At 47.3% G+C, this 27,220-nt stretch overlaps 5 protein-coding genes across 21 annotated transcripts in view; 3 read left to right on the forward strand and 2 right to left on the reverse strand.

The window, feature by feature from the left end:
• Window positions 1-13,838, forward strand: part of LOC120947705 (uncharacterized) — a 43,133-nt gene extending 29,295 nt beyond the window's left edge. For 10 of the 16 annotated variants that reach the window (XM_049607266.1, XM_049607267.1, XM_049607263.1 and 7 more), the window contains 13 exons: window positions 1,551-1,762; window positions 2,783-2,918; window positions 4,425-4,477; window positions 4,554-5,344; window positions 5,564-5,622; window positions 5,702-5,857; window positions 5,930-7,759; window positions 7,832-8,120; window positions 8,191-8,314; window positions 10,591-11,532; window positions 11,809-11,823; window positions 12,328-12,548; window positions 12,819-13,838. In XM_049607266.1, the coding sequence (XP_049463223.1) occupies window positions 1,551-1,762; window positions 2,783-2,918; window positions 4,425-4,477; window positions 4,554-5,344; window positions 5,564-5,622; window positions 5,702-5,857; window positions 5,930-7,759; window positions 7,832-8,120; window positions 8,191-8,314; window positions 10,591-11,532; window positions 11,809-11,823; window positions 12,328-12,548; window positions 12,819-13,041 (5,051 nt within the window). In that variant the 3' untranslated portion in view covers window positions 13,042-13,838. The remainder of the gene's footprint in view (window positions 1-1,550; window positions 1,763-2,782; window positions 2,919-4,424; window positions 4,478-4,553; window positions 5,345-5,563; window positions 5,623-5,701; window positions 5,858-5,929; window positions 7,760-7,831; window positions 8,121-8,190; window positions 8,315-10,590; window positions 11,533-11,808; window positions 11,824-12,327; window positions 12,549-12,818) is intronic. The other 6 variants (XM_049607264.1, XM_049607265.1, XM_049607269.1 and 3 more) reach the window with 6 other exon arrangements.
• A 39-nt stretch (window positions 13,839-13,877) lies between these two features.
• On the reverse strand, window positions 13,878-14,764 carry LOC120947712 (uncharacterized). The gene is made up of 3 exons (XM_040363304.2): window positions 14,465-14,764; window positions 14,249-14,386; window positions 13,878-14,175 (listed from the first exon to the last, which is right to left on the reverse strand). Exons 1-3 carry the CDS (start codon window positions 14,594-14,596, stop codon window positions 14,095-14,097), a joined length of 351 nt encoding a protein of 116 aa, XP_040219238.2. The 5' UTR covers window positions 14,597-14,764; the 3' UTR covers window positions 13,878-14,094.
• A 379-nt stretch (window positions 14,765-15,143) lies between these two features.
• On the forward strand, window positions 15,144-16,140 carry LOC120947711 (uncharacterized). The gene is made up of 3 exons (XM_040363302.2): window positions 15,144-15,262; window positions 15,336-15,802; window positions 15,875-16,140. The coding sequence occupies exons 1-3, from the start codon at window positions 15,238-15,240 to the stop codon at window positions 16,073-16,075; spliced, it is 693 nt and encodes a 230-aa protein (XP_040219236.2). The 5' UTR covers window positions 15,144-15,237; the 3' UTR covers window positions 16,076-16,140.
• Window positions 16,141-16,227: 87 nt separating this feature from the next.
• Window positions 16,228-19,161, forward strand: LOC120947709 (queuosine salvage protein). Its single transcript, XM_040363300.2, has one exon. The coding sequence runs from the start codon at window positions 16,359-16,361 to the stop codon at window positions 17,535-17,537; it is 1,179 nt and encodes a 392-aa protein (XP_040219234.2). The 5' UTR covers window positions 16,228-16,358; the 3' UTR covers window positions 17,538-19,161.
• LOC120947710 (V-type proton ATPase subunit C) lies at window positions 17,824-27,008 on the reverse strand. Of its 2 annotated transcripts, XM_040363301.2 has the most exons (9): window positions 26,705-27,008; window positions 25,677-25,836; window positions 25,421-25,574; window positions 20,803-20,989; window positions 20,626-20,724; window positions 20,299-20,554; window positions 20,126-20,223; window positions 19,918-20,053; window positions 17,824-19,841 (listed from the first exon to the last, which is right to left on the reverse strand). In XM_040363301.2, exons 2-9 carry the CDS (start codon window positions 25,806-25,808, stop codon window positions 19,746-19,748), a joined length of 1,158 nt encoding a protein of 385 aa, XP_040219235.1. In that variant the 5' UTR covers window positions 25,809-25,836; window positions 26,705-27,008; the 3' UTR covers window positions 17,824-19,745. The 2 variants fall into 2 exon arrangements, with proteins under 2 accessions (XP_040219235.1, XP_049463248.1); XM_049607291.1 differs by lacking the exons at window positions 25,421-25,574; window positions 25,677-25,836; window positions 26,705-27,008 and adding an exon at window positions 22,811-23,327.
• Window positions 27,009-27,220: the final 212 nt, after the last annotated feature.

The raw sequence follows: 27,220 nt of genomic DNA on the forward strand, positions 1-27,220 counted from the left end.
GTGTGTGTGTGTGTGTGTGTGTGTGTGTGTGTGTGTTTTGGTACAAAGTTTCACGACCCACGGCCCAAGTCGCTGGCTTGTGCCGGAACGTGCCCCTTAAGGTTGTTGTTTTCTTATTGCGTGTTGCTTCTGTTTTCATTTTTTGTTCTGCTGTTTTTGTGCATTTGCTCAATTAAATTCAGCATTTGTTTTTTGTGGCATTTGTTTACGATGAGCTTTTGCGATGAGCTTTTTTTTTGTGGGTCCGGGCCTTAAAGATGGGTTTCGCTCCTACAATTTTGCGTGTTTCAAAACATAAGCTTAGAGACAAGTTAGACGTTGCAATTTGCTATCAAACACGACAAAGAAGTCAATGTCAGCCCCGAAAACAAAGCAAATGAAAACAAACTCATCGCAACGAGCACTCCCGAAAAAGCTTCCACACAAACAGTACGTGACAGAATGGATGCTTTCTTTGCTAAGGGAAGACCTTTTTAATGAAAGTAGGCGCGTGGTTAAACAATAATATACTGTCTTTCTTTTCCAAAATTTGAAACTCAAACAGACCTCAAATAAACCGTTTTTTGTGAGCGAGTTTTTTGTATGTGAACTCCCTTTGCCCTAATGATGCGTCACGTTGTGCTGTTGATTTTGGCATTGACGTAATTGGATGGCAATAGGTAATGATCGCAATGTGTTGCATCGCAAAAGATGTACCTTGTCCGGTGAACAATAATACTTGTCTGTTACTACACACTGCTCACAAGAAGAAGTAAAAGAAGAAGAAGAGAAAAAAAACTCGACTCAAACACATCCAGACTAAAGAACTTAATCGAATCGTGCAGTGTAGAATGTTAATTAAAAAGGAATGGGGGTGAACCCTCATTACGCGTCATCATACGCGAGATGTGTGCCTGCGTAAACTTCAGACTTTTTGTTAGGGAGGCGAGTAGGACATAAGGATTGCCCTCAATGATAATTACCTCACTCGCGGGCTCGCTCGCTCGCTCGCAAGTAAACGAGCTTAAAATAACCTTTAAGCCATTTGTGCCCTGCATGTCACTTGGGCTGACCTCTCCGGCGTTAGCCGCAAACTAGCATTAACATTACATTAGTGTTAGGGAGGTGAAGAGTGCAAAAAAAAAGAAGAAGAAGTGGAGCTTACGAGCAGAAAGGATCAGTGATCTTGACTATGGCGGTCTGTTGGCCGCGCGGGTTAAGTGTGAAATTATTAATAGCATCCTTCATGTTTTTTTATGATTGCAAACGGCACGTGTTCTTTTGACAACTACTCGTACACGAAAACACGCACACAAACACACTTTATCACAACACTTTGACGCACTTGTTTCGTTTTTTTTATTTTAGAACTTTTTTTGTGTTTCTTTTTGCATCTCTTTTTTGCATGATATTTGAGTGTCTTTTTTCCTTTCAAGTATTTTCTTTTTTATAAAGTTTATTGCTTATCTTATAACTTCTATGCTATTTCTAAGTTTTTACTAAAACTCTTTTCTTTATTTCCTTATTTATTTTCCTCTCTTTTCCCCAATCATCTACCCAAAAAAAAACAGATCTACCACTATGGGAAGGTCAACAGCAGCATCACAGCCCGAGCGATCAGCACTTCGAGCTGAAGCGACTGATACAGAAGATACTGGAAGAGATCGCCAAGCTGCCGGAGCTGCTGAACCACAGTGGCCTTCCGCTACGGCCGGAAGAGCATCTGCCGTACTTCGATCCGAAGAAGTACGAGCAGCTGTTGGCCACTGCGGTGCTGAACAAGGTAAGTGCGGGGCCGGTTCCGTTCTCCGTTCGCACCGTCAAGCGCCAGCTATTCCCAACCCGCGCGTGTTACGCGGTCAAGTGTTACCTCCGATAGATTATCCCCTGCGTATGTGTACCGATTAAGGACAGGGACAGGCGGCGATGGACTTTAATTCTGCTCGATCGATCAATCCATCGAGGAGTAGCAACTACTTAAGAAAGTTCCTGCTTTTTATGCCCTAGAAAGAGGTTATTTTTCACCATGTTCTATCGAATTGCTGCCTAGCGTTTGAGACATAACACACACAGCAGGTACTCGATTTAGCATGTGTCATGGTTGCAAGAGACAGGGAAAGGAGGCACCGAATGACGGCTACACTTGTAAGGATTCCAACGCAACCCAACCCGCCTATTGTGCTCTCTCTCTCTCTCTCTTTCTCCCAGTACGAGGGCGAAAGTAAACGTACATGGCAGTTGACTTTCTTGGCCAATTTTCCGTACAATCAGTACGTGTCTGACCAGAAGAAACAACGCATCCGTCGCGTGGTGTACCGGTCTTGTCAAGAAAGAGTGTATCTTTAGTGTCTTTTTATATAAACGTGCGGGGCTTGGAGAGGTTGATTGGTTGTACAAAAATGACCTCAACCAGTTGTGTTTCGGGCGGGAGATATTATCATCTTCATTAGTTCCCGAAAGTGTGTGTCTTTGATTGGACGAAATCATACCGATCGATTGTGCGTTATCTTTTGCGAGTCGGAACTTGGAAGTGTATTCCCATTCCGACGTGGTTACGTTGTCAGGTTTACTAGAACATTTCACCGTGACAGTGAAGTGATTCGGCCGTCTTATTATTGCCCTTTTTTATGTGACTTAGAACGTATCAAAAGTGTTATTACAACGGAGTGTATCGGAGTGGCGCGTAAATAAAAAACAAAAAGAACACACGGTGTGGGAAAAAGCGTGATGCTGAGCGTGTTGACGATCATCCTCGGTGCCATTTATCTGTACTTTGTGATCGAATACTTTCTTCTCGCCCCAGGTGGTGGACGACTATCGGAATCCGAAAAACTTCACCGACGGCGGTGACGTGGCAGGCAAGGGGCAGACCGGCGCTGGTGCCACCCCGTACACCGGTACCACGGTGGACATTAACCACAATCAGCTGTCCGAGACGGGTAAGTGCATTGGACTTATTGGTGATTTGGAGATATTTAGAGCAGCAAACATGTGTCACTTTCTGGTGAAATGTGATGTCGTGTGTCCGTATTGTATTTCCAAAAAGATGTTCGCAAGTAGATTCAAGACTTCTATCTCTTTCCGGCCATATCAGCAAGCCTGCGTTATCGTGTTGAAAATTATTTCCTTATCTTAGACACTCAGAAATTGATAACTATTCAAATGGGAAAAAAGTTAAAACACAAGGCTACGTCCAGAGTAAAACTTCCAGGGCCTCAATGTAAAGTACAGTAAACCGTATCTGAAATATCTTCAATATTTTGGAATATGATTATTATACCCATCCCGTCATATTTGGTCTTCTAAAAACTCCAAACTTTTTGAAGCCAATTTTTGAAGATCAGTTCACACATTTTTGTTATTCTTCTCAAAGAAAGCCTTATACTAATACTGAAATTCTTACTGACACTCCCTAACATCAATGACTTTCTAGTGCTGTAGGTCCCCCTGTCTTTGTAGGTTAGCTTCTTCAACTTCATTGTAATATGATTTTAAATGCAACCTTTTGAGGTCGAACCAAGAACGCGTGGAGTGTTTTCAAAATATGATCCAATTATGCAACATTCCTTTTCACTTTCAACAAACCTCCACTGCGGCACTCCTTACCCCCCATGTTGTCTTCAAAAAAGCAATCGATGGAGTTTAAACTTTGCAAAGATGGCCCTAGAGCCATCCTTCTGTAATGCGCTTCAGCAAGGATTAGCATAGCACGAGGTAGATACTGTCATAACATCAACCCAGAATTGGTCCCGGATGGCGCCAATCGCACAATCCATACAAACATTCGTTTTAAAATGTGTTGCGTTTTAAAACAAAACCTTGCCCATTCACACTGAGCCGGTGCCATCCCTCGAAGAAGCGCAAAAATAATTGCATTAATGTGACTTCTCCGTTTTCTTCGCATCGATATTTTGTGTTGCGAAATGTTGTCGCCCGCATCCTGTAAGAAAGTGTCGTTTGGCTTTTGAGAGGGTAATGCAATTAGGTCCATTGTAGTGTCTGTGCGTAGTGCAGTCGGGCAAGTCCGTAAGTGTTCTGTGGTTTTGTTGTGATTTACGCCGTCTCGAGAAACTGAGAAGGCAGGCTTGTGTGTCTGCACGTGAGTGGCAGAGCTACCCCTATCTATCCGAATATAGAAACCGAGTCCGTTCTGGCCTTGAACTTTGATTGACCAGGAAGTGGAACTTCCTAGGAAGGACGACCTGAAAGGTCATACTTGTTGTAAAATTCCAGGAAAAGTGTTTGATATTCTTCCTCCCAACCTTGGTCGTAAAACCCTTTTTACTGCTTTATGTCTGTTCCTGTAGCCTTTGCAAGCCCGCTTTCTGCCATTGTTTGTCCGTTTGGTTAGTGCTTTAGTGGGTCCCTGACTGAAAGCTCCCGTGTTATATTACCTGTTTTGTTTCTATTCTTCCAATTCTTTTCACCTACATCCCCACCATTAGGTAGCAGCCGAAGTTTGCTGAGTAAAGAAAGCCTCAGACAGATGTCCGTAACGGTAAGTAGCGCGCGAAGTTCTACGCGTTCGCGTCTGAGTTTCACACTTTCCCGTTCAACTCATCCTTTAACCCTAGGCTGACGATCAAGCACCACAACCACACGAAGGCGTCAGCTACAGTGCGATCGGCACGGAAAGGCGACTCTCCGACACTGACGAATCCTACCTGAGCGACTACATCCAGCGGCATAAAGTCCCGCTGCCCGATCTGTCCGACACGACCGGATCCGGGTCCGGTGCCGAGGACGACGATCTGCAATCGCTCAAGTCGAACGCGACCGATGGTACGTGGGAGGAAAATTGGCTGTTCCGCAAGCGGCAACTGAAGACGACCGAATCCTCGATCGCCATGCTCGTACCATCGCCCACCGAAGAGGTGAAGGCACTGATCGGGGACAAGAATGCGGACGAGATTAGTGATCTGTCTGAGGCAGGATCAGACTGTGAAGGGTACGAGTCGGATGGGAATGTGAACGGTGGCACTGTACCATCGGTAGCGCCTGTGGTTGTGGCATCAAGCAGCAAAGACACAACGAGTGAGGGAATTTCGTCCTCCTCCAAGACACAATCACTGGACGAGATCCTGCCGCCCGACAGTCTCGTGTCGATCAACTCGTTGCCGGTCAATGAGGAGGCACTGTCGGAAGCTACCAACAGTCAGCTGCTGGCCGATCAGGTCGCACAGAACGGAGCCAGTGAACGTCTGCAGGTGGACGATCTGATCAGTATCGAACCGGTGGCGGACAGGGTGGAAACGACCAATCCAACCCTGACCAACCCGTTCCTGGACGATGTGTTTGAGGCAAACAACAATGTTATAACGGACGACGTGAAGATGCTGCAGCGTACCGAGACAGGGGACAATCGGTAAGTGGGAACAGGGCAATGGGATACCACTACACCTGCTGGGTTGTGATCGACGATCTGATGATCTTTGCTTTCGTTTGCTGATTGCTTCTACTGCATTGTTGTGTTGTCTTTTTAGAATGTATTTCCCTACTTGTGTTAGGTCTCTTCACTCTTCTTTTTTCTTGTAATTGTGGAGTAACTACAAGTCTTTGCTATTTTCTTTGCTTTCCTTTCCAGCAGTTCCGCCACCGAATCCAACGGTTACGGTGACCGAAAAGAAATCCCAATAGATCGAGGTAAGTCAGCCCGACCGTCCCAGGTCCTACAGTTTACCATAACCCTGCGCTCAAATAACAACCCCAGTGCCCGTAACAGACCAACCTCCGTGTAGTAGAGAAGCCGCAACCAAATCTCCCCTTCCTTCTAATAAGCGGTGCTTCTCAATCCCCAATTATGTGTACAGTAACTCTTGCACGTCTGTCCAAAAAGTAGCACCAAAAACAAAACCTTCCCAAATTCGGCACACAAACGGTACGGACATGCACACGCACACTAACAATGCTCTCACCAAACCAATTCACCTTAACCATCTCTCTCGTGCAGCACACCCTTCTCCATCAAATCCCGTAGCAGTAGACAGTGTAGTAGTGGTAGCGGTTGCGCCTCTAGCGGACAGTAGCCCAACTAATGGTAATGGTAGTAGCGTGGATAGTAGTGTAGAAACAGATAGTATCATCGATAGTAGTAGCGTGAAGACTAACAAACTGGAGTTCTTAAAACAACCGGAAGTGCTGCTCGATTCTCGTTCACCACCGGACTCGCCAGTGCAGCAGGTGCTGTCACCGCATCCGATCATGATGACGATCACGGACGTTTTCGATCGGTTGGCGAACAGTTCCCCACTGACAGCCATCTCGGAGGAGCAACCGCCGGCAGTGCTGGATGAAATGGTTGATAGCGAACCGCCAACGCTGGAAGCGATCACGGAAGAATGTTCCGGGCTGGTGGAAGAAAAACATCCCGTCCTATCCCCATCAGACAGCGTACAGGTCGAGCAGGATGAGAGCGAGTATCGAACAATTTCCGAAGCAACTAACAACAGTCTCCTGCTGGCGGATTCGTTCGAAGGACTTGAATCGTTCGATACGTACGAGCCAGGGAACGATGAGTTTTGCTCGCTTATGGAACCGAATGACCCCGATCGAACGCCGGAACCCGGGCCATCACCTGATCTGCTACAAATACGGGAAACACCACCAGCTGCATTGTATGTGTGCATTCAAGATCAGCTTGAGTTTGCAGAGCAGTTGAGATCACTGGAAGAGGATGCTACCAAGCAGCACGACCCTTTTGAACGTACACCAGACGATCAACCAACTCGGGTATCGCTTCAGCCCGATCTGGTAACGTTCGACAACAATGCCCCGAGTCCGGATTCGGGTCCACCAGGGATAGTGGCCGTTACGGAGCAGATGCGTGCGTACTGTGAAGAATTAAAAGCCATACTAAATCTTCCTGAAGATGAAGAACCCTCTCAGGAACTGTCCGTCCCCTTAGAGCCGGAACCGGAACAGTGGGAAATTGTGGACACACCGGAAGCTCTGGAAGCGCTAGAACAGTTCCAAAATGAGCTGCTGATTGCTGTTAGCGATCCAACGCAAACCGATGTTCGACCGTGCAGTAATCATGCGATTCGGGAAGAACCACTGCTGGAGCTTGAGGACAGATTCCCCGGCCCAATTGAGGTGGCCGGGCTGCAGATGGCACAGTACAGTGACAGTTTGAAAAGCCTGGAGTACGTCGAGGAAGGAACTGTGATGGATGAGGAAACGTTACCCCTTCCAGACGCTTACATCGAACGCGGGGAGTCACCGCAAGCGTTGCTTGTATCTTCAGAAGATTCTTCACAGCCCATAGTAACGGTCAGCCATACACCTTCTACCGAGCCGGAACCATCCATCACGACAGTGAGCCTGCCACGGGAGGAACACCCACCGACCAGCACGGAAGAAACGATGCTCACGTCGATGGAGTCCCGGGACGAGTCGAAGATCGAGGACACGAGCATGCCCGCGTTCAGTGATACCGAGCTTCCCTCCCTCTCATCGCCATTCACTTCCTTCTCACTTACCAATTCTACCATTAACAACAACAACAACAACAATTGCATGCCAACTAACATCAGCCTCACGGAACAGGGTCCTAACCATCTTGTCACTAACCACACCTCGAATAACACGAATCCAAGTATTGAAGTAGGCGAGTCTGCGCTGGAAGTTGATCCAGAGCAACCGCAAGCAGTGGAATCGGTCGCTGACGTATGTTCGCTCGTTCCAGCACAAATAGCAACCAATGGAGGCGATGTACCGGAGGTACAGGGTGATTCTGGAGAGCAGGACGCGTCCGTGGATGCACCGGACACGCTCATACCAGGTAAGTGCTCTTATAGATCTACTCCCCCTTAAGATCTTGCGGTAGTAATGTGTCTATGTGTCCCTTCCAAAGGATCCATTGCCGAACGGGAGCATCTGAAGTGGCGCAATGCCAAACCGATCGCCAATAACCCGTACTCGCCCGATGTGCTCCAGCGTCGGCTGTCGGAAAAGACACGCCCGTCCAGCATGATCGAGATCGATCGGTTGGTGCGGAAGGAGGCGGCCCCAGCCACCGGAAGAGCTGCCGGCGGTGTGCTGATCGACGATGAGGAAACTCCAAAGGAACCGACGGATTCGGGGACAGAAAACGATCGCTCGTTACAGTCGGTGACGGGTGGCGTACTGACAGAAACGAAGAAGTAAGTTGGCAGTTATGAGCTAAATCACGATCTTTTCGGAATTTATGTTTCTTTTGATTCATTTCTGTAGGATCGGTCGCGAGTACTACATCAACGATCCAGAGCGTCTGCGTGCGGGCGGTGCCCCCTTAAAGTCCACCCTAGGTCCCCAGACGCAAACCCAGCAGCCATCGCACAGTACCGACGACGAGAAAGTGAGTCACCAAACCTATTACACGCTACCAGCCGATTCCTACCTAATGGATCGGTTCCTGAACAATGCGACCGCACCGGCTACGGTCGGTCGGTCCGCCTCGATACGTTCGATACGCAGCCTGCCCCAGCACGAGCTGGCCAACGGGTCCGGGTCCGTGCATCGGGCGGCGTCGGTCGATTTGGGCTACCAAACGAAAACACCGTCGGCGGCCGGTAGTGATACCGCGCCGGCCGTTGACATTCCCGCCCACATACTGGCCCAGTTTGAGCAGGAAACGCTGCACAGTGACTACAAGCGGGACAGCTTTCGGGCCCGGCACGCCACCACGCGCCAGTTCGTGCTGAATCCGATCTTCGACGAGCAGTCTTCGCCCGGTCCGGATCAGACGGACGGGGTCGAAAGGGCTGCGCATACGTTGCCACGGAAGGCGCGGGTGGCGGCAGCGGCGGGAGGTCGTGGAATTGTGCCCGAACCGGTTAAGCCTGGTCGCGGACAGGTGGTGGAGACGGTTTTTACCGATTTGGGCACGTTGCGCCGTAGCGCGAGTGTGAAAAGCCGGATAGAACAGTTTTCCAACTTTCCGGCCGTCCGGCGGACGGATAGTTATCGATCGACGTTAAGCAAATGATCGAGTGGAATATGGAAAAAACGGGAAATCTGGGGGATGTGCCAACGCAATCATTATTTTTATCCAAAAAAAACCAACACAGTCGATTGGTTGGTTCATGCTGTCGTGATACGGGATGGCATTTATGTATTTAATGAACGTTACTATGTTACTATTTTAAAAGATAGATAAAAGTATGATAATTTAAGTAAAGAACAGGGTGTCAACAGAGAATATCCCCATTTTAAGCAAACTGTTACGTAGAGGAATGAAGACACTATTTGATTTTAGAGATTACAAAACCACCAAAAACGAACGTAGATGGTTAGCTAAGCTCACATCGGTACAAGCAATCACATACAAATACACGAAAACCATTGATCGATCGTTACGAGAAAGCTGAATATCCCTGAGGTCCCAACCATCCGGGTTTTGTATGTGTGTATGTGTGTGTGTGTCTGTATGTATGTCATGTCCTTTGTCGCTGTGCCTGTTCCATTTTGACCTTCCATTGTCCTGTGTGTTTTCGTGTCGCTCTTGTCGGTTGGATTGTTGAAGCTGGAATGACAGGACTGTCTCGCCCTCCGGGGACATCGTCTCTGTCTTGTCGTGTGTGTTTTGTGTTGTGTTGAAGCATTTTCTAATTTCAGTACCCAGTCAAAAAAAACGAAGTACAGAAACCTTCTCCCCCATGTAGCAGAAGCAAGACACTTACAGGCAAACACTTACACACCCATATCAAGAGAGATCAGGAAGCGTGAAGGGAGATCAGGAGCTGATCGATCAGAAGTTTTCAGACCCCTCCCCTTACCACACGCTCCCATATTTAGTTGAATGTCCCACGTGGGGTAAGTGAAGTCCTCAAGACACTTCCTTGACGTTGCCAAGTAAGCTCAATGTTGGGTTGAAGGGTTTGGTGTAAGATCGAACGAGCACTTGTACGCTTAACCATTATAAAACCATCATTATCAATAGTAGAGCAGGTTGGGTTTAGATAAAGCAATGGGATCTTAACATCCGGATCGTAGCAACAGTAGCAACTTCATCCACAAAAACCTTCATTCTCATCGGTACAAAGTACATGTACAGACACTAATGTTTCTTTTTGGGGCGGACAGACAGACAGTTCATTCCTGCATCCTTCATCCAGCAACCCATTAAAATGGGGCAAATCCATCGGTATCCATCCTTGGGACAGGGAAACAGTGACATTGGCGATAATTGGTCTCTCATACAAACAGACACACACATACCCCGATTCATCCTCAGTAAGGTTTTAGAAAAGCGCTTCTATCGGATGGCGCATTGTGGCTTACTACAGTGACTAACGAAATGTTGTACCCAGGAGAAGTCAGATCGAGAAATCAATGTGGATTGAAATTTTGTAGAAACTGGTTTTCTGAAGATGATGATTCCTCGATACTGCCTCTAACGATCGTATCTGGATGCTTCGTCCTAAACAGCGCCGTAACAAACCCTAACCAGCTAACCCCAACGATCATTGGAACTCTTTTAAGACTTTTAAGGTGGAACTCGTGCCAAAACAGACAACAACAAAACTAATCAATTCTAATCGAAAACATATTTAGAGCCTAAAACAATTCTTCCCATATTGTGCTACAATAAACTAATCCCTTCTTTTTCTCTACTCCCCCTTAAAAACTCAGTCCCTTCTGCTTGGCCGTGCTGTGGATGAGAGTGAAGCTGCAGCCCCTCAAAAACTCACCCCCGAACCGGTCAGCTCCCTGTACCGCTCGAGCAGCGTCGGTAAGCAGCGAGACCCCAGGGCGGAAGACATCTTCGCTGCCCGCCCGGTACAGGTGACGGCAGACGATCCGATCCTGCAGCAGGGCACGAAGGTGAGCTACCTCAGTACGGCGGCCCGCGAGATCTATCTCGTACCTGTGGAGTCAGAACCGAACGGAGGCTCACTGATGAGCTCTTCCTCTGAGCTAAGCTCCGTTCACTCACCGACGAACGCTCATCAGCGCCCGGAGCTGGATAGCCTTACGTACAGCGAAGACTCGGATGTGACGCGTATCTACGACCTAACGACCGGGGAGGCAAAGGTCGTCCGTTCGTGTCACTCGGAAACGGAGCCACCGCACGATACGATCCTGCAAATACTACCTCAACCCTCACCGACCAAACAACAGCCAGCGACGATGGCGACTGCCCCTAGTCATGAACAGTTGTCGTCGTCCAATGTATCGGCCCTTAAAAGTCAACTTTCTACCGGCGAACGGGCGGATGCTGGAAGCTATCATCGCCGTTCGCCATTTCCCGTGAAACCACTCTCGCCCGAAACGATCAAATTCTTTGCGCCGAAGCGAAAGCTTAGCTTTACCGGCAGCACGAACAGTTTGGTGGGGGAGTCGGGGAGCAAGGGAGCTGGTAGTGAGCAGGGTACTACACACGTGCTGCCCTCGATGCACTCGTCGCTGCACATTGACTATCCCGCGAGCCGGAGCACGACGGGCAGCGAGTTTGCGATCATCGAGAAAGATGTGATCGATGTGCTGCCGTCGGTGAAGGAGCTGGCCAAGTGTTACAGTGGTAGCACGAGCGATGTGTCCACGTTGCCACCGAAACCACTGTACAAACCGAGGGTAAGTAGTTGTGTTGGAGGAAGAAGGGAAGCTTAAAGGAGAGAAAATGGGATTATTATGGGTCCTTTTTATAAGGGGATGAAATGGTGCTTTAGTGTGTGATGGTTACTTCGGCAAAGAAAGCACATGCCTTCAGTATATGATTTGAGGCCTCTATTCCTTCTTCTTTTGGGATCGTTTTGTGTTTTCTTATGCTTTACCTTATTTATGGTTTTTATTTTATTTATGGTGATGATGACCATGATGATGATGATGATGATGATGGTGGAATAAAAGGTCAAGCTTAGAAAGGTAATGTACAGTACAGTGTGTGACGATCACTAGTTTGATCCTTCACCATGTTCCTTTTGTGCATGTTTGTATGTGTTTGAGTGTGTGTGCGATCGTATAACACAAAACCGGATCATTTGATACACAAAAACAAGATCATTTGTATCTCACGCATGTATACCCAATACTGATCCTTACCCTTCAACGAGCATTATTCACAGGATCACACAATACACACACGCAACAATTACTTGATCGTATAAACGTACAGGACACGGAACCAAACACACACACACACCACATTGTAGAGATCACGTTACCGTAGATCACTTTCTAATTCACAGAGATTCATTTAGTCCGTTTTCCATCCTTTTTACCAACTTACTGAATTCCAACAAAGCAAAAACACATCGGTGTGCTGTTAAATGTTTTTGTTCACTTAATCGAAAGCTCATTTGTACTTCTAACCTCACAAAAAACTCTCTAAGTAGATCAAACCAATTAATATGCCTTTGCTCCTTGCAGGACTTTATCCGCCAGTCGTCCGATGTGCTGAACGAGGAAGGCATGCCCAACACGAAGGGCCAGCGGCAGTACAGCAGCACGAGCAGCATAGCGGTGCGGGACGAGATACGGGAGATCCGAAAGCTCAACCTGGAAGCGTACCGACAGTCGACGTACTACCCGATGGCTCCCGGGCACAGCATAACGGCGCGCAGCCTGTCGAAGCAGATCCGTGAGCATAAGTACGTGGTCGATCGGATGGGCTGCTCCGGTGGGGCATACTTTCGGCAGTAGTGGGTAGACTTAGTTATTAGTAGTAGCTGTAGTGCTGTAGACTCAGTAGTCAGTATGTGTCAGTGATAGTATGTCGTTGCGGTACTTTAGTGCTTATAGTGGTAGTTTAGTAGTCCAATACGTTACGAGCGATCGATCGATGTACTGATCTGGAGACGAATTATTCTTTTCTTACACGCACACATGAACACACACTCAAACACACACGCAAACTACAGGAGCAACGTTACAGACGACCATAAGGTGGGCCACCACCAGCAGGAGGAGCAAGCGGCACCAGCACCGTTGGTGCCGGGTGGTGCCGACGGTGAGCTCAACGGAACCGATGCAGACGACGAACCCGGCCATGCATCTCCGGAGCGTCCCGCCAGCCCCGTACTACTGCCCGGCCATCTGAAGAGTAGCATACAGTTTTTCGAAAGCCTCAAGAACAAACCGTAATAGCCAACCGGACACGAGAGCAGCAAAACACTCGTCTGGATGGGGATCACACTGCAAACTCACGTTGAAAGTGTACGACCTTTTTTTGTGCCATTTGTGTAGTCGCCCCAGCTGGAAGCGTCATTTAGTCATCCTTCACATACTTCACACACACACACACACACACACACATACACACTTACATACTCACCTGTCGCATCGTTGTCCTTCGTCATCGCTCACTCATACGTGGTAGGATTTCCGTTACACCCCTTCGTGTTAAGGCTTTGTTTTAGGTTCGCGCGCGCGTGTGTGGGTTTTTGTTTCTGTGTGGTAGGCCATCTTGTTTCCTCTCGCACCAGTGGCGACAATTTTCAAGAGTCCCAGTCATTCTTCTCTCCATCGTACATTGTGCAAGCATCGATAGCCCCGTTTTTTGTTTTTAAATGATAACAGAACTGGCAATACACCCGAAAGGGAAAACGGATTAATTTATTATATTGGCAATCGCTTTCAAATGCTCTCCCAGTACAGGTTCGCCCAGTTCGCCCAGTATCATTGTTTTTTTTTTTTTTGTTATTACGACGCATATTTTAATCAATTTTGTTTTAATTTTCACCTTTTTCCTAAATTCTTGTTGAGTTTTGAAACATTTTTCTTTTTATGCATTCATTCTTGTTTTTTTTGTCTTTCCCTCATTTTTCTCACCTGCATTTACCTATGAGCTTTCTGTTTCACAAGTAGTAGTTCATTCTCATCTTACCCGAATAAAGATGAACTTATGGATTTGATGGAAAAATAAAGCATTGAAAAATACAGCTTTTGCAGGTTTATATAAAGAACAAAAAAGTCCGAAAAGCATGTTTAATTATACTATTTATTACCAAAAATTGATTGATTCATGTTGGGTCCGCTTTTGACGGAAGGAATTGGTAAGTAAAGACGCTGAAAAGTGTCCTACTACTACATTGGCTACTACTACAACTACTAACAAATACTGAACAGTGATCAGGCCGAGAGTGTCGATCGAATACTATGCTTTCCAAATGAGCACAAATGCGATTTGCTTGATTTCTAGCCACGGTTGCGATTGAGTCGTTGCATAAAACAGGCACGGAATGAGTTCAGTCGTACATCGATTTCGCCTTCCTCGAGCTAAAAATACGCTCCCAAAGAATAACAAATTAATATCCTTTTTCGTTCGGCTTAGAAAATGCTGCTTACGTACCTCATCGAACTTGTATATTTCCTGGTAGCAAGATGGCGAAATGCATTCCCGCACGCACCGTGTCCTTTCGATGCCATCAAACTCCGCACATCGATTGCTTTGGTCGCAGGCTGATTCGTACTCGCGGAATGTGAGCTCCTGTAAGAAGCAAAAGAAGAAGAAAAAGCTATAATTACTCCTGCCGGCCTTTTCTCGCACAATCAATCGGATACTTACATTTTTGCTCGTCTCCTTAAAATCATACTCGGGAAACTGAAACACTACTTTGTCGGCATCGGCTGCCCATACTGTGGTGGCGATTGTGACGGTTAGCAGGAGGAAAATTTCCACCCAGGCAGAGCGTGGCATTTTGATTGAGATGCTTTCGTTTGCGTGAGGTGCAGTGCCTACAAAAAAACTGACAATCTCTGCGGGTCAATAACTTCTGCTCGGGGTGGAAATTTGTTTACCAATGTGTCGTCTGCAGCCAGCAACAAATAACACGATTTGCTGCACATGCGCACGACAGCCCGTGGATTGCTTCAATGTGTCACTTAATAGAACCGTTATTTATTCTATTGGTTTAATTAGCAATCATTTAAAACAGGAAATTATTGAAGAAACATGAAAAATGGTGGAGGCGCCAAGCATTTCGTTCTGGGGGAATGAACAATTTAGATATTAAGCTTTAGAAGCAGCCCTGACCAACTGCCCTCAACCTGGAAAAGTGTTGAATGTTGTTTTAGGATGTGCTTTTGTATATTCTTCAATTGTAGACTAATGAAAAAATAAAGCACATGAAAGAAGAGCATTTTTCATAAACAAAATTATTGTGTTTTTTCTATAAAATAATACGATTACGTTCAAATTTCCTCTGCTCAGCACACATTCAGCAGTTCAGCAAACGTGCGTCTGTGCTGACAGTTTGACAGCTGCCGGTGTAAAATCAAAACATTGTATAATCGTGTGTGCTTTTCGCAGCGGAGGGATTTGTTGATGGTCGCTAAAAAATGTTCCATCACAGGCATTTAAATGGTAAATAGGACTTTCTTTGAGTATTTTCTTGTTAATTGTTTACATTTCCTCCGTACTTTGTATCTTCCCGTAGGAGTTGCGTCACTGGCGCGCAGTTTCAGCCGCATCGCACTCAGAGAACCAACATCAGCTGCGGTGTTTCCGGTGCTCGCAGTGAAAACCCCAACCCTAAGCAGGCCACAAATACCCCTCAAAGCACACGAATCCTCAATACTGCTTCCGGTACGTCCACTAGAGCTTCGTTCCTCGGTTGGAAATGTGGAGATTGGCAATAGCATCCGGCGGAATCCACTGATCCCGCTGAAAGAAATCATCGACATTCCGGCCGTATCACGCATTATCGAAAATCCGGTACAACCGCCCACCGGGCCGATCGGTGATAACCTCACACTGATACCGTCGCTCGACCTTCCGACCGATACCGGGTCGAAGGATGAGCACGGTAAACAGGCGGCCCGGCTCATCGTCATCCGGAGGCGCAAAATGCGCAAGCACAAGCTGAAGAAGCTTCGCAAGCGCATGAAGTTTGAGTGGTTAAAGGTAGGATGGTAATGGGAAAATTTGAATGTAACAAAAAGTAAACCTTTTCCCCCGTTCTTTCACCCATTGTAGGTCCGACAAAGGCGCGAGCTGAAGAAGGAAAAGCTCTTCCAGGCGGAACTGTTGGGACAGATCAAGGAGGCGGAAAAGTTTTCCGCGGAAGCGTACGTGGCGAGCAAGCTGCGACAGGCCACCGACGTGCCGCTGCCACGCTTCTGGAAGGGCAAACGGTTGCCCGAGTTTATTATTAAGCAAAAGTTAGGCATGGAGTAGTAATTCGCTGGTGTGTGTGTGTGTGCCCGCCGTTCAGTGAATAAAGTATTTGATTTGTGGCTAAATCGTGCGTGAAGATTTAAAATTAATGAGAGAAATATTTCGAAAAAGAAGCAATTTTCTTAAGCACATTTTATCTATACTATATCCCATTTTATCTACACAACATATCCAAATCCGATCTAATATCTCCAAAAACGAAAATCTAATAAACCGAAACGATCTAATATCTAATGTCAAACATATCGATTTTCGGGGTTTGGAAAACATAAACAATCTCTGGATGCTGCGCAGCGCGCGCTTTTTACTCTCAGTCACCCGGCAACTTGTACCTCGTGCGGTAGTACACCAGCCCCTCGCACGTGCACACTACTGTGGCGTAAAACTACCCGCTTCAAACAACCATTCGAAATCCAGCATGGCTCCTCAACTCCTGCCGGCCGCATCCGGCGAGCTGATCGTGAAAAATGCTCGCCATCTCACCGTCCACGAGGAGGCGATCGAAAAGCTAGCGGACCGTGTCATCCGCGGCATCAAGGAGAAGGAAATTAACATTGAAAACTTCTCCCAGCACGAGCACCACCCGACGGCGAAGGATGCACACGCGCCCAACTGGATCTTTCTGATCGATACGCTTAACTTTTGCTTCTGGACGCCGGGAAGCGACGCCACCAAGTGGAAGGTGGACGGCCAAACCGGATACTTTGCGCTGTGTGCCGCTATCAATCGGGCCATGCGCGAAGGCATCGACATCACCAACCCGGCGTACTATGCAAAGATAACGCTCGAGCAGCTCGAATCGATTCTACGATCGGACACGGAAGGCACGAAGGCACCGCTGCTGGAAGAGCGGGTGCAATGTCTGCACGAAGTAGGCCGCGTACTGCTCGACCGGTACGAGGGACGGTTCGAAAACTGTGTCCGCGCGTGTGAAGGTTCCGCGGTGAAGCTACTCCAGCGCGTCGTGGAAGATTTCCCCTGCTTCCGGGACGAGGCCATCCTCGAGCATGAAGCCGATGGTGCAACGATCGAGACACGTGTTTCGTTCTACAAGCGTGCGCAGATCTTGGTGGGAGATCTGTGGTCCTGCTACCGGGGGGAGGGATTGGGCCGGTTCGAGGACATCGATGCGATTACAATGTTTGCCGACTACCGGGTGCCGCAGGTGTTGGTCCACTTCGGCACGCTCGCGTACGGGGACGAGCTGATGGCAGTGCTGAAGGAGGATAAACTGCTCGCGAATGGATGCCGCGAGGAGATGGAAATTCGTGGCGCATCCATCTACGTGGTGGAGCGGTTGAAGGTGCTGGTGCGGGCGAAGCTGCTCACCGACCATCCGGGCATTAAGCCGAGCTGCGTCAATGCGATCCTGCTCGACCATTTCCTGTGGGACTATCGGCGGAAGCACGCGGCCGAGCTGGAGTACATTCCGTTCCACAAGACGATCAGCGTTTACTATTGAGCGAGCCACGATCAAGTGATCGAGTGTGGAATTTGGTAAAGATCTGCATCTTCATTTGTGTGTGTAAGGGAGTTATGAAGATCAATAAAATTGGCAGCATGCTCATATCTTAACAAAGCAAATATTTTTAATTATTTTTGATTAATAAGTAAATGAATAATATTCGCTTACCTGTTCAATCCAGTCCATTTCCAATTTGCAAGTTTTCAAGAATCAATTTTCTCATTTTCTTCAATGCTTTTCTGGGTGTTTTTGATACACTTTAATAAACTATAATCCGTTTCGCTTCGCTTGGAATGTTCCTATTATCATCATCATCATCATCATCGTTATTATTGGTTTGTAACTGTTCCATTACTATGCGCGATTTTTGTTTTCTTTTACCATCGGACTGTTTGTGTGTTTATGTTGTGTTCCGGGGTTCGCTTTTCACAGTCTACACATTTGCCAAACCCGGGAACTACGGTTTATTTACACGAAATATATAATATACGATAACAAAGGACTACTACCTTCGGGCGGCGGCGCTGTACCTTCTTTCAGCAATGCTTTTTTGCCTTTACTGCATGCCAGAGAAAGCCGCTCTGGCTGTGGTTTAATTTCCTCCGCACAGATAAAAACAGGTAGATTAACGTATCAACTACTTATGCAAGCATGCACACTCGGCCTGTTTTTCAATAATGGATACTACGCTCTTGTATGGAATAAGGAGGATGTTCGGGTGCCGAGCTGCTTCACCTTATGGAATACAGTATTAGAATTTTGCACATACAAGTATAACAGAGACGGGATACTTCTTTTTTGATTAGCAATGGCTTTTTCATTTTACGCCTTCCGATAACTTCTATTCGATCAGCATCGATCGACAGGAGGGGCGGCTTTTAGGGATGTTTCTTTTGTTTTCTGCCGAAAGTTCTTACACTATACGATCGACTGTAATTATTGTTTTACCACCACGGCAACACACGTAAGAGGGTGGGTGTTTCTACGCAAGCATCATGAGGGTGTTTAATATGTGTTCTTTCGATGCACATCGAACCACAAGCAGCACCAAATGCGCTCGCTTCTGTACACATTCACAGCAGGGGCCATTAACAACAGCAATATACGTTCAAAAAAGAGAAACGATTTGATAGAGTTTGCATGTAACAACAACGGTACGATCATATTGTTCGGTTTTGCTTTGCTCGATGACGGTTTTGACAAAACCCGACAGTGACACGAGATAATACTTTGATCCTAACACACGTATGCAAAAGGGATGTTTGCCGAGTCGCTCGAGGAAGCTTGCGCTCGATTTTATCCTCGTATCTTGGGCATCAGGGGACTCGGAAACTCGGAGGGAAGGGAATACGGGGGGACGGAAAGTTGTTTGTTTTCCTTTTTCCCCTCCGTTGCAACGCCAAACCAGCCAACGATTGGGATTATGTTTTTGTGTGTGTTTTTTCTCCTTTTCTCTCTGTTTCATTTGTCGCCTATTAGTTGTTAAGCCCAAGCCGCGCGATTTGCTTCAACTTCAAGTCGAAGCACCTAAATACGAAATGTGCTTTCGTAAAGGGATCTTATTAAAAGTCTAGACGTGTGACATCCTACGAAAACTGTACTAAATACGGATACCGAAAAATGAGTGAAAAAGAAAGATAAGTATCGGATCGAAACAAAACAGAGTTCATTAACCTTAACACGTTCGCTCTCTGCCCACACATTACGCAATAATCAATAAAACTCATCAATAAAATAATCAACATAATAACATCGGGATCGATTTTGAATTACACAATTAGCCGAGTGAGTGAGGAGGCGGAGATGTTACCGGAAGGGGGAGTGGGAAACATTGTTTTTTGCTTGTGTTGCATCTCCTCGGGGAAGCGAAATTGCAGCAGGAAATTGATTTGTGCGAGAGAAAAAATAGGAAATAGAAAGGGATGCCTATTAACGATTGCTTAACGCTTGCATAACCATCGTACAAATCAACGAAACCAACGAGCCCGCCGGTGAAAATGGAAAAGGAAAACAGAACGAAATACAATGGAACGACGACTAAAGATGCACTGGTTCCGTTCGAAATTGAACCACGAAAAAGGGCAAAAATAAGTGACGGAAAAAGGGTAAGAAAATGAATGAAAGCCCTTTCCACCATGTTTGGGGCACGTTTGACGCGGCGTCGCCTGGATGCGTTCTGAATGCTGCTCTGTCCCGCGTGTCTATTTAAACCTTCGTTTCGACCATGTCGATGTTTAGCTTATAGTACACGTACGGGAAGTATTCCGACTGTCCGAAGCCGAGCCCAGGAATATCGACGTTCTGTAAAAAAAAAAAGAAAAAAAGGATTGTAGAAAGCTGTTTTGGACCACTTTGCACCGCATTGCAAGACACTCACATCCGCATTACCACCGGACGAGGCTGCCGAGCCGTCCAGATGGCCGTACAGCTGCTGCAGCACGTCACGCAGACGCTTTGTGCTCTTCTTGTTCGGGTGGATGAGGATGGCTTGGAAATTGACTGGCAGTCCGTATCTGCAATCAAACCAGACATTTTAATACAATGCCCGAGGAGGATCAGAAGGTACGAAAATGAAGGCGCCATACCTCAGTACCGATTCGACAAACACGCGCAGTGCCTTCACGTGCACCCAGGCGCAGAAGCACTCGCTAAAGTTGACCTTCAACCATCTGACCAGCGGTCCCTAATGTACACAGAGAAATTGCCATCGGTTAGCGACACTTCCCTTTAATGCATCACCAGCACCATCACTACTTACAAACTGCTTCTTCTTGTCCGTCACCAGCTTCGTGATTTCGTTCTTGCCCGCGGCCAGCTCCTCCTCATTGTACACGAACTCGCGCACGACAAACTTGCGCTCGCGGGCGTGCAGCTTGAACTCGTCCACCACCTTCTTGAACAGCGTCACCGTGCACAGCACGTAGTCCTGGTCCTGTGTGATCGTCTGCGACGAGCGGGGCACGATCATGTCCGTGATCTTTTCGTAGTGTGCGTTCCAGTCGCCCATGTTGGCCCTACGGGTACGGAGATTTAGGATAAGTGCTTGTGTTTAAGGTATTGCTCTATACTACTATACTGTACGTACTTCGGCACAATCACAAGCAGCGTGGTCAAGTACTCCGAGTCGAGAATGAAATGTTCCTTCTTGACAAGATCGGCCAAATTACGGGTCAGCAAACTGCCACTGTAAGTTTTAAAACAAACCATTTAAACTATCATTTCGTAAAAGCAAACATACATATCGCATTTGGGTCACACTTACGATTGCTTCTTCTCCAGGTTCTGCAGGTTGCCCTTCAGATTGTTGTACGCGGCCGATTTCGTCTTCAGATCCGCGTCGATCTGTCCGACTTGCTTGGAAATGATGTCGGCAATGTTGCGCAGCGACTGCTTCGTCGGATACTTGGCCAAATCCCACTGGAAGCGGGTGATGTACGAGGTCAGGTCATCTAGAGTTTTCAAGTTGCAAAAAAAAGATAAAATATTAGGAAATGTGGTTAAAAAGCTTCCAAACTGAACAAAAATATTCCAAAATAAAAAACAAAATAAACAGAAAAACAAAACGGTGTTCAAGTGCGTCGGAAAAATCGATCGATGATGAACAAAACAGTCCTGCAAAAATAATAATAAAAAAACGGAAAATACACAAGGACTAAACTCGTCACATGTAAGTTGTAAGCAAACAATGGGTAGGGTACAGTACATGAGATACATATGACACGCGTGTCCATTAAAAATACTATATGCACCATTCTTTGTTTATAGATTTTTTCATTCTTGTTTTAATACTCTACGAAACTGTGTACACAGTAATAAACAAAGCGGCAAATGTTGAAACGGGAATAAAACACATTATCAAAGCAAGGGACAACAGAGTAACTCATACACGGTCGAGTTTCTGGTTGCGTTGTTTTGTAAATTATAATACTTTTATGTTTGTTAATTGTACACATTGCTAGTTCTGCATTTCTAATACAACAGACTACACTGTACCGTGCGGGCGCAAACGGAAAAGATGGAGCTTACGGCACAGTTCAAATTTAATCCAAAAAACCTTCAATTGTGTTCAATTCGCTACGCTAGAAAATTAAAAACGGAACGCTTGTTTTGGCATTTCCAATAAAACAAAAATCACTAACTAAAGGCGGAGGGGAAATAGTATACACGGAACGGTAAAACGAAGATCATAATGATCGTTACTTCCACAAAGGGGGAAAAATGTGGCTCAACGTTACACGAGGGAGAGGAGAAAGCAAATGCAAAAGAGCAAGAGAGAGAGAGAGAGAGAGAGAGAGAGAGAGAGAGAGAGAGAGAGAGAGCGTGCTGAAATTAAATGCAACAAAAGTTGACAATTGTAGCTAAAAGGAAGGCACAGAAACGTACGCCTAGGTGTGCAAATTCAAACAATACACGGGTGATTTTTAGCACTGTAAGGATAATTTGTTTAACACATTCCAGAACAATGGTAGAAAACGGGACAACAGCTCAAGGAATTAGGTTTGAAAGGGATGATAAGGACGAAAGGGAAGATAAGGATCGTGTAAGGGACGGGAAGTAGTGTATGTGTGTGTGTGTGTTTGGACCCGCAATATAGACACATACAAAGAGGCAATAATAACACAGCTTGCAGCAAACATGTGGCGACGATATCCTGAAACGAGCAATTGGACTGGAGAGAAAGATAGATTAAATAACAAAGCAATAGAAAGTGAATACAGATACAGCAAGAATGTAGAGGGCAACAAACGAGTAAAACATTGCTACATTTCAAGAAACAGACATAGAGAAGGAAAAAACACAAGGAGGACACACATCACCACGAAGAGACAGTAATATAGCAGCATTCAGAATCGCGAAGGGGGCACACGAGCACGCAGGCACGAAGAGCAGGTGCTGAAGAAGAGTGCAGGTGAGTGTGGAAATTACACAGTTCAGCTCCGTTGGAGGCGTGCCAGCAATGTGGGCAGCAACGCCCAACAAACAAACTAAACACACTAACGACTATTTGAAAACAACCCTCACAGGTGGACACAGAAATAAACTTCCTCAATTATGCAGGTCTGCAACAGAAAGTCAATGCGCGCGTGTGTGTGTATGAATGCGTGAAACAGAAGAGCAGCTAGTAGTATAAAGATAGAAGTAGAAAGAGATCATAGAGTGAATTGTTTGTGTGTTTTAGAGCTTCGAAAATAAAATATAAAAAAAGAAAAACAATACCAAATGATTACAACAATATGAAAAAAAGAAAAGGAGGACCAGGTGAGCCTGACCTGGATTGATGACCGCCGACACCGTCGTTGGTAGCGGTGGTGGTCGCTTTCTAGCGGCCGGTTGCTTCCTCCCCACGCGCAACCCATTCCGTGCCAACGGGCGCCAGGTTATCCCGGACGGTGCGTCACCCGATGCCGGTGATGATGGTGGTGGGTGGTCCAGCGCCTCACCGTACACGGCCGACTCAGCGTCCTGCTGGTCGGGCGGACTGGTAACGGACCCATGGCTGCCGGTGGTCGCCACCCTTCTACTACCACCGCAGCAACTGCTGACCGGCGAGAGGCGCAAACCCGCTATCCCAACCGGTCGGCCGGGGCTGTGGCCACCGAACAGATGACTAGACGAGCGACTCCTTCGGTGGTCCCGGTGGGAGAGCCGAGAGAACGGAATTGTTTTGGAAGAGGAAATTGTACACACACAGACCAACCACTCACACGTAAACTTTATACAGAGCATGTGCTTAAACCCGATAATACAATCATCATCAGCATCAAAAACCATCCTTCTCACGTCAAACAGGACACCGAATAGTTACTACTATGTGTGTGTGTGTTCCATATGGATGACGTGTATGAGACGACCTTACGATGGAAGAATGGTGATGATGGAGCGCAACATCAAACGACGGAAACATTCAATGGTAGAAGGTAGTATATGCTCAATGTAACATTTACATAGGAAAAAACGAAACATACACAAAACACAGCACACATTCATCAAGGGGTATCGGCCAATTCGATTGATGATCATCAACTTTTGACTTGGTTCGGGACAACATACAACAAATGAGTGACGCGACAAGACATTAATTATGAAACATTGCTCGAACACTGCCGAGAGCGAGACAAAACGATTCACCTTGAACTAATGATGATACATCAAGATGATCGAGTGATAGCAGCGTGAAAGATGAAATTGCCTTTTGAGAACAGTTGCCGAATATTGCCAATCAAATGTGATCAAATGTCCAGGACAGAGAGCATTCGAATGATGGCCAACACGTGTGACACCAATGGACAGAACACAACACACGTGGTTGCATGATATGCGTGATAAATGTTTCAAATGCACAACGACCCTTCTTCTTCTTCCCCCCCATGATCAACAACATCCAAACACATACACACACATACACCCACACGGACAGCAGTGTGGCGAATGAATGTGGCGAATCAAGCGCGCCAGCTGTACCTGGACTTGGCCTCGGAGTGCTTGCGGCGCCGATGAAACCAGCGCCACTCGAACCCGTGCTCCTCCTCCGCCTGCTCCTCTTCCCGTTCCGTTTCTGGCGCGCTGTGGCCCCCCTCGTCCGGCGGTCGGCCCCCGGCATCAGCCACCGTTAGAAGACCGTGGCTGCCGGCGCAGCTACCGCAACTACCCTTACGGCTTTTGCCGCTCCCTTTCTTCGGGCTCTTCGGTGAGCGCGGTGGCTTCCGGTGCCCTACTCGGTGGCCAAGCTTGTCCCGCCAGCTGCTGCTACCGCCACTGTCGCAGGCCGGCACCGCACAGTTGGCCACGCGATCAGCACCGTAATCGTACACCTGACAGACAACAGTTGGCGGTGTGGTCGGTGTGGTCGGTGTGGACGGTAGCGGACAGGTACAGACGAGCCGGCCGTCGCCGCCACCACCACCGGAGCCCGGTGCCGTCCGTCGCTCCATCGACGAGCAGGCCGATGAGGAAGAATTCGTTACGCTGCCATGGCGCGAGGAACTGGTCGTCGTCGTTTTGCCACCCTCGCTGTGGCTGTGGCTGTAGGAACGGTTTCGTTGCCGATCATCAGCAACCTCCTCATCGCGATCGTCACCATTATTTTCATGGTCGCTCGGTTGCTCACTAGCTATTACTTCGCCCGACAGGGACAGAGCTTTGTCCGGCTCCAGTGTTGGTGTGGCCGGACCGGATTCATCATCCGATGAGTCGGGGCCTTGGTTTAGGAGGTTTCCAGCATAATTGGAATACAAGTGTTTAATTATGTGTGCGGGAGGGGAGAGTGTTGATCATTTGTTTAGATAAAGGTTTGTATAAGGAAAGGGGCTCAGAGGCGAGGTCGATAGGAGCTAGAGGGATATGGGTGCAAGGGGGCAAAACATTCGATGAAAAAGATAAACCAAAAAGAAACCAAAAGTACGCGAACGATCGATCGATCGAATCATTTTCCCAGATGGATCTTAATGAACGCAAAGATAGGCTCTAGACTTCATCAACTATTGGGACCGGAAAAGATGTCCAGGAAAATGAATTAAAAAGGACAGTTAGCTCACACAAAACAAACCGAAAAAAATGCACGCAAAACTAAACACTTCTGGAATACAGAGAGAGAGAGAGAGAGAAAAAAAACTAGCATCTAGCAGCGCCTTTACTGCGCCACGGTAGCTTCGAACGACAATTGATTGAATTTTTGGTTAAGTTTTGTTGGCTGCGGTTCGCATTCGCCCCTTAAAACGCGCTTTAATCTTAACTTCCTACAATCGTCACCGTTTTGATAGGGCGGGAAAATGGTAAACCATGGGCATACCGAACCCGTTCCCAGCAAAAGATGTAAAAAATTTACACAACAAATCATAAACACGCACGCACACAGCCTTCGCAGGCTCCTCGCTACTCACTGTTGTTGGCCTGCAAGTTCTCGTACAGCTTGTCGCGCTGGTCCTCCAGCACGTCGCCCAGGTAGGCGGCGATCTTGCGCGTCGTCTGCTCGACGTACCCGTCCAGCTTGCCCAAATCATCGGACAGTCCGACCAGCTGATCGAGCGTACCGACCTAAAACGGTGGTAGAAAAAGTGACGGGGAAATGTTATGCTCTCGTTAGACATGGTGGATGGCTACTAGCAGGCTATTCAACCCGTCTCACTGAACGCCTACCTTCAGGTCCGGGATGTGAAACTTGAAGTTTTCACACAGATTGTTCTGCTTGCTGGTAACGTTGTTCATCGTTTCCCAGGTCTGCTGGCATGTCTTGTCGCCCGGTGCGGATATTAACCAGTATTCGGTCATTGTGGACGCTTATCGGTGGATGGGGATCCTAAAATGAGGCAATCGAAAACGGTGGAAGATCGATTAGTGGAGCTGGAGTGACCTTCGATGGTCATTCTGTTTTTTTTTAAACGGCCAGTTAATATTTAATGTTTGTAGAGCCAGCCGTAGATGCATTGAATCCCTTGACATTCGCATGCCTTTGCCCAGCCAGGATTGATTTGTTTTGAAGTGACGGCACTAAAATCGATAGCTGGGCGAGCAGCAATGATGATCAACGTTTCAAATGGCTCTTCCTACGACTCCCGAGGAATTTTGCCGCCACTTATGCAACGACGGTCGGTGGAAGTTGTTCGGCGCTTTCCTTTTCAATTCAGCAGCCACTAGAACACTAGAACTAGTAGAACGGGGTGGGAGACCTATGCAGCCCCACCAGAGAGCGAGACCGCACCATACCGCCCCACCGGGTGGGGAAGCGAGAGCGCGCGAGTACGGAGCGAAAAAATGGTCAGCTGTTTTGAACTGATAAGTCACATGACATCTACCTTTTCCTCTGTCCGCTCAATGGATACGGAATTTTCAACAAACGCTCTGGTGGTGCTTCCTTCCGGGATCAACTGTTCCTGTTGTTTGTTTAGTCCTGCCACTGCCTCTCACCTCCGGCTCCATTTTCCACCACAAGGACAACCCCCGTGCTTGACACGGGGAAGCAAGCATTATCGATTTTCATGGCACCCCCTTTTGGGGTTCGCTCTTCCTTTAGCCCGTCGTCGGGAATCGTCGTCCTAAAACACTTTTGCAATTGTTTCGTTACACACTGCCCCATGGGGACATTCGGGAGGGAAACGGACCGTTCCACTCGTGCGGTCACCCTCCAGCTAGACCCACCACCAGCCGCGGATTCGCAGTAGACTCACCCTCTTTTCCAATGGCCAACCAAGAAAAGCGACGACGGATGTGTACGCGCTCGCGAGAGACGGTCCCGGAGATTGCAGCCGAACCAAAATCCGTCTGGTCGAACGAGTAGCGTTGCAGCAAATCCGCGAAACACACACGGCACAGCGGGGAAAATCCTAGATCGAACGGGCACAAGGCACGGGAGCTCTCAAGCAAGAACACCAACAACGGCAGCGGATCTTCTCTTCTCCACCATTACAACGTATTCACGTGATTGCTTTCGGTGCGGTGCGGCTGTGTGGGAGAGTTTTTGCGACGTTTCGCTACACGGTGCCAGGGGTGCGCGTGGTGGTGTGCGTGCTGGCGTGAATCGTTTGCGAGCTGTCAGTAGTGCTTCGTCTCGCTCGTGCACGCGGTACCAAAGCGGAGTTTGCCGTTTCATTCGGTTGTGTTTTGAATTGAACGGTTGTCAAACGGATTTGCTTGAAAATGTCTTGAGCTGTCAAATTTTCTTGATCAGTTGTTTACATTTCAAT

This window comes from Anopheles coluzzii, chromosome 2 (genome assembly GCF_943734685.1).
Source record: "Anopheles coluzzii chromosome 2, AcolN3, whole genome shotgun sequence".
NCBI classification, from domain to species: domain Eukaryota; kingdom Metazoa; phylum Arthropoda; class Insecta; order Diptera; family Culicidae; genus Anopheles; species Anopheles coluzzii.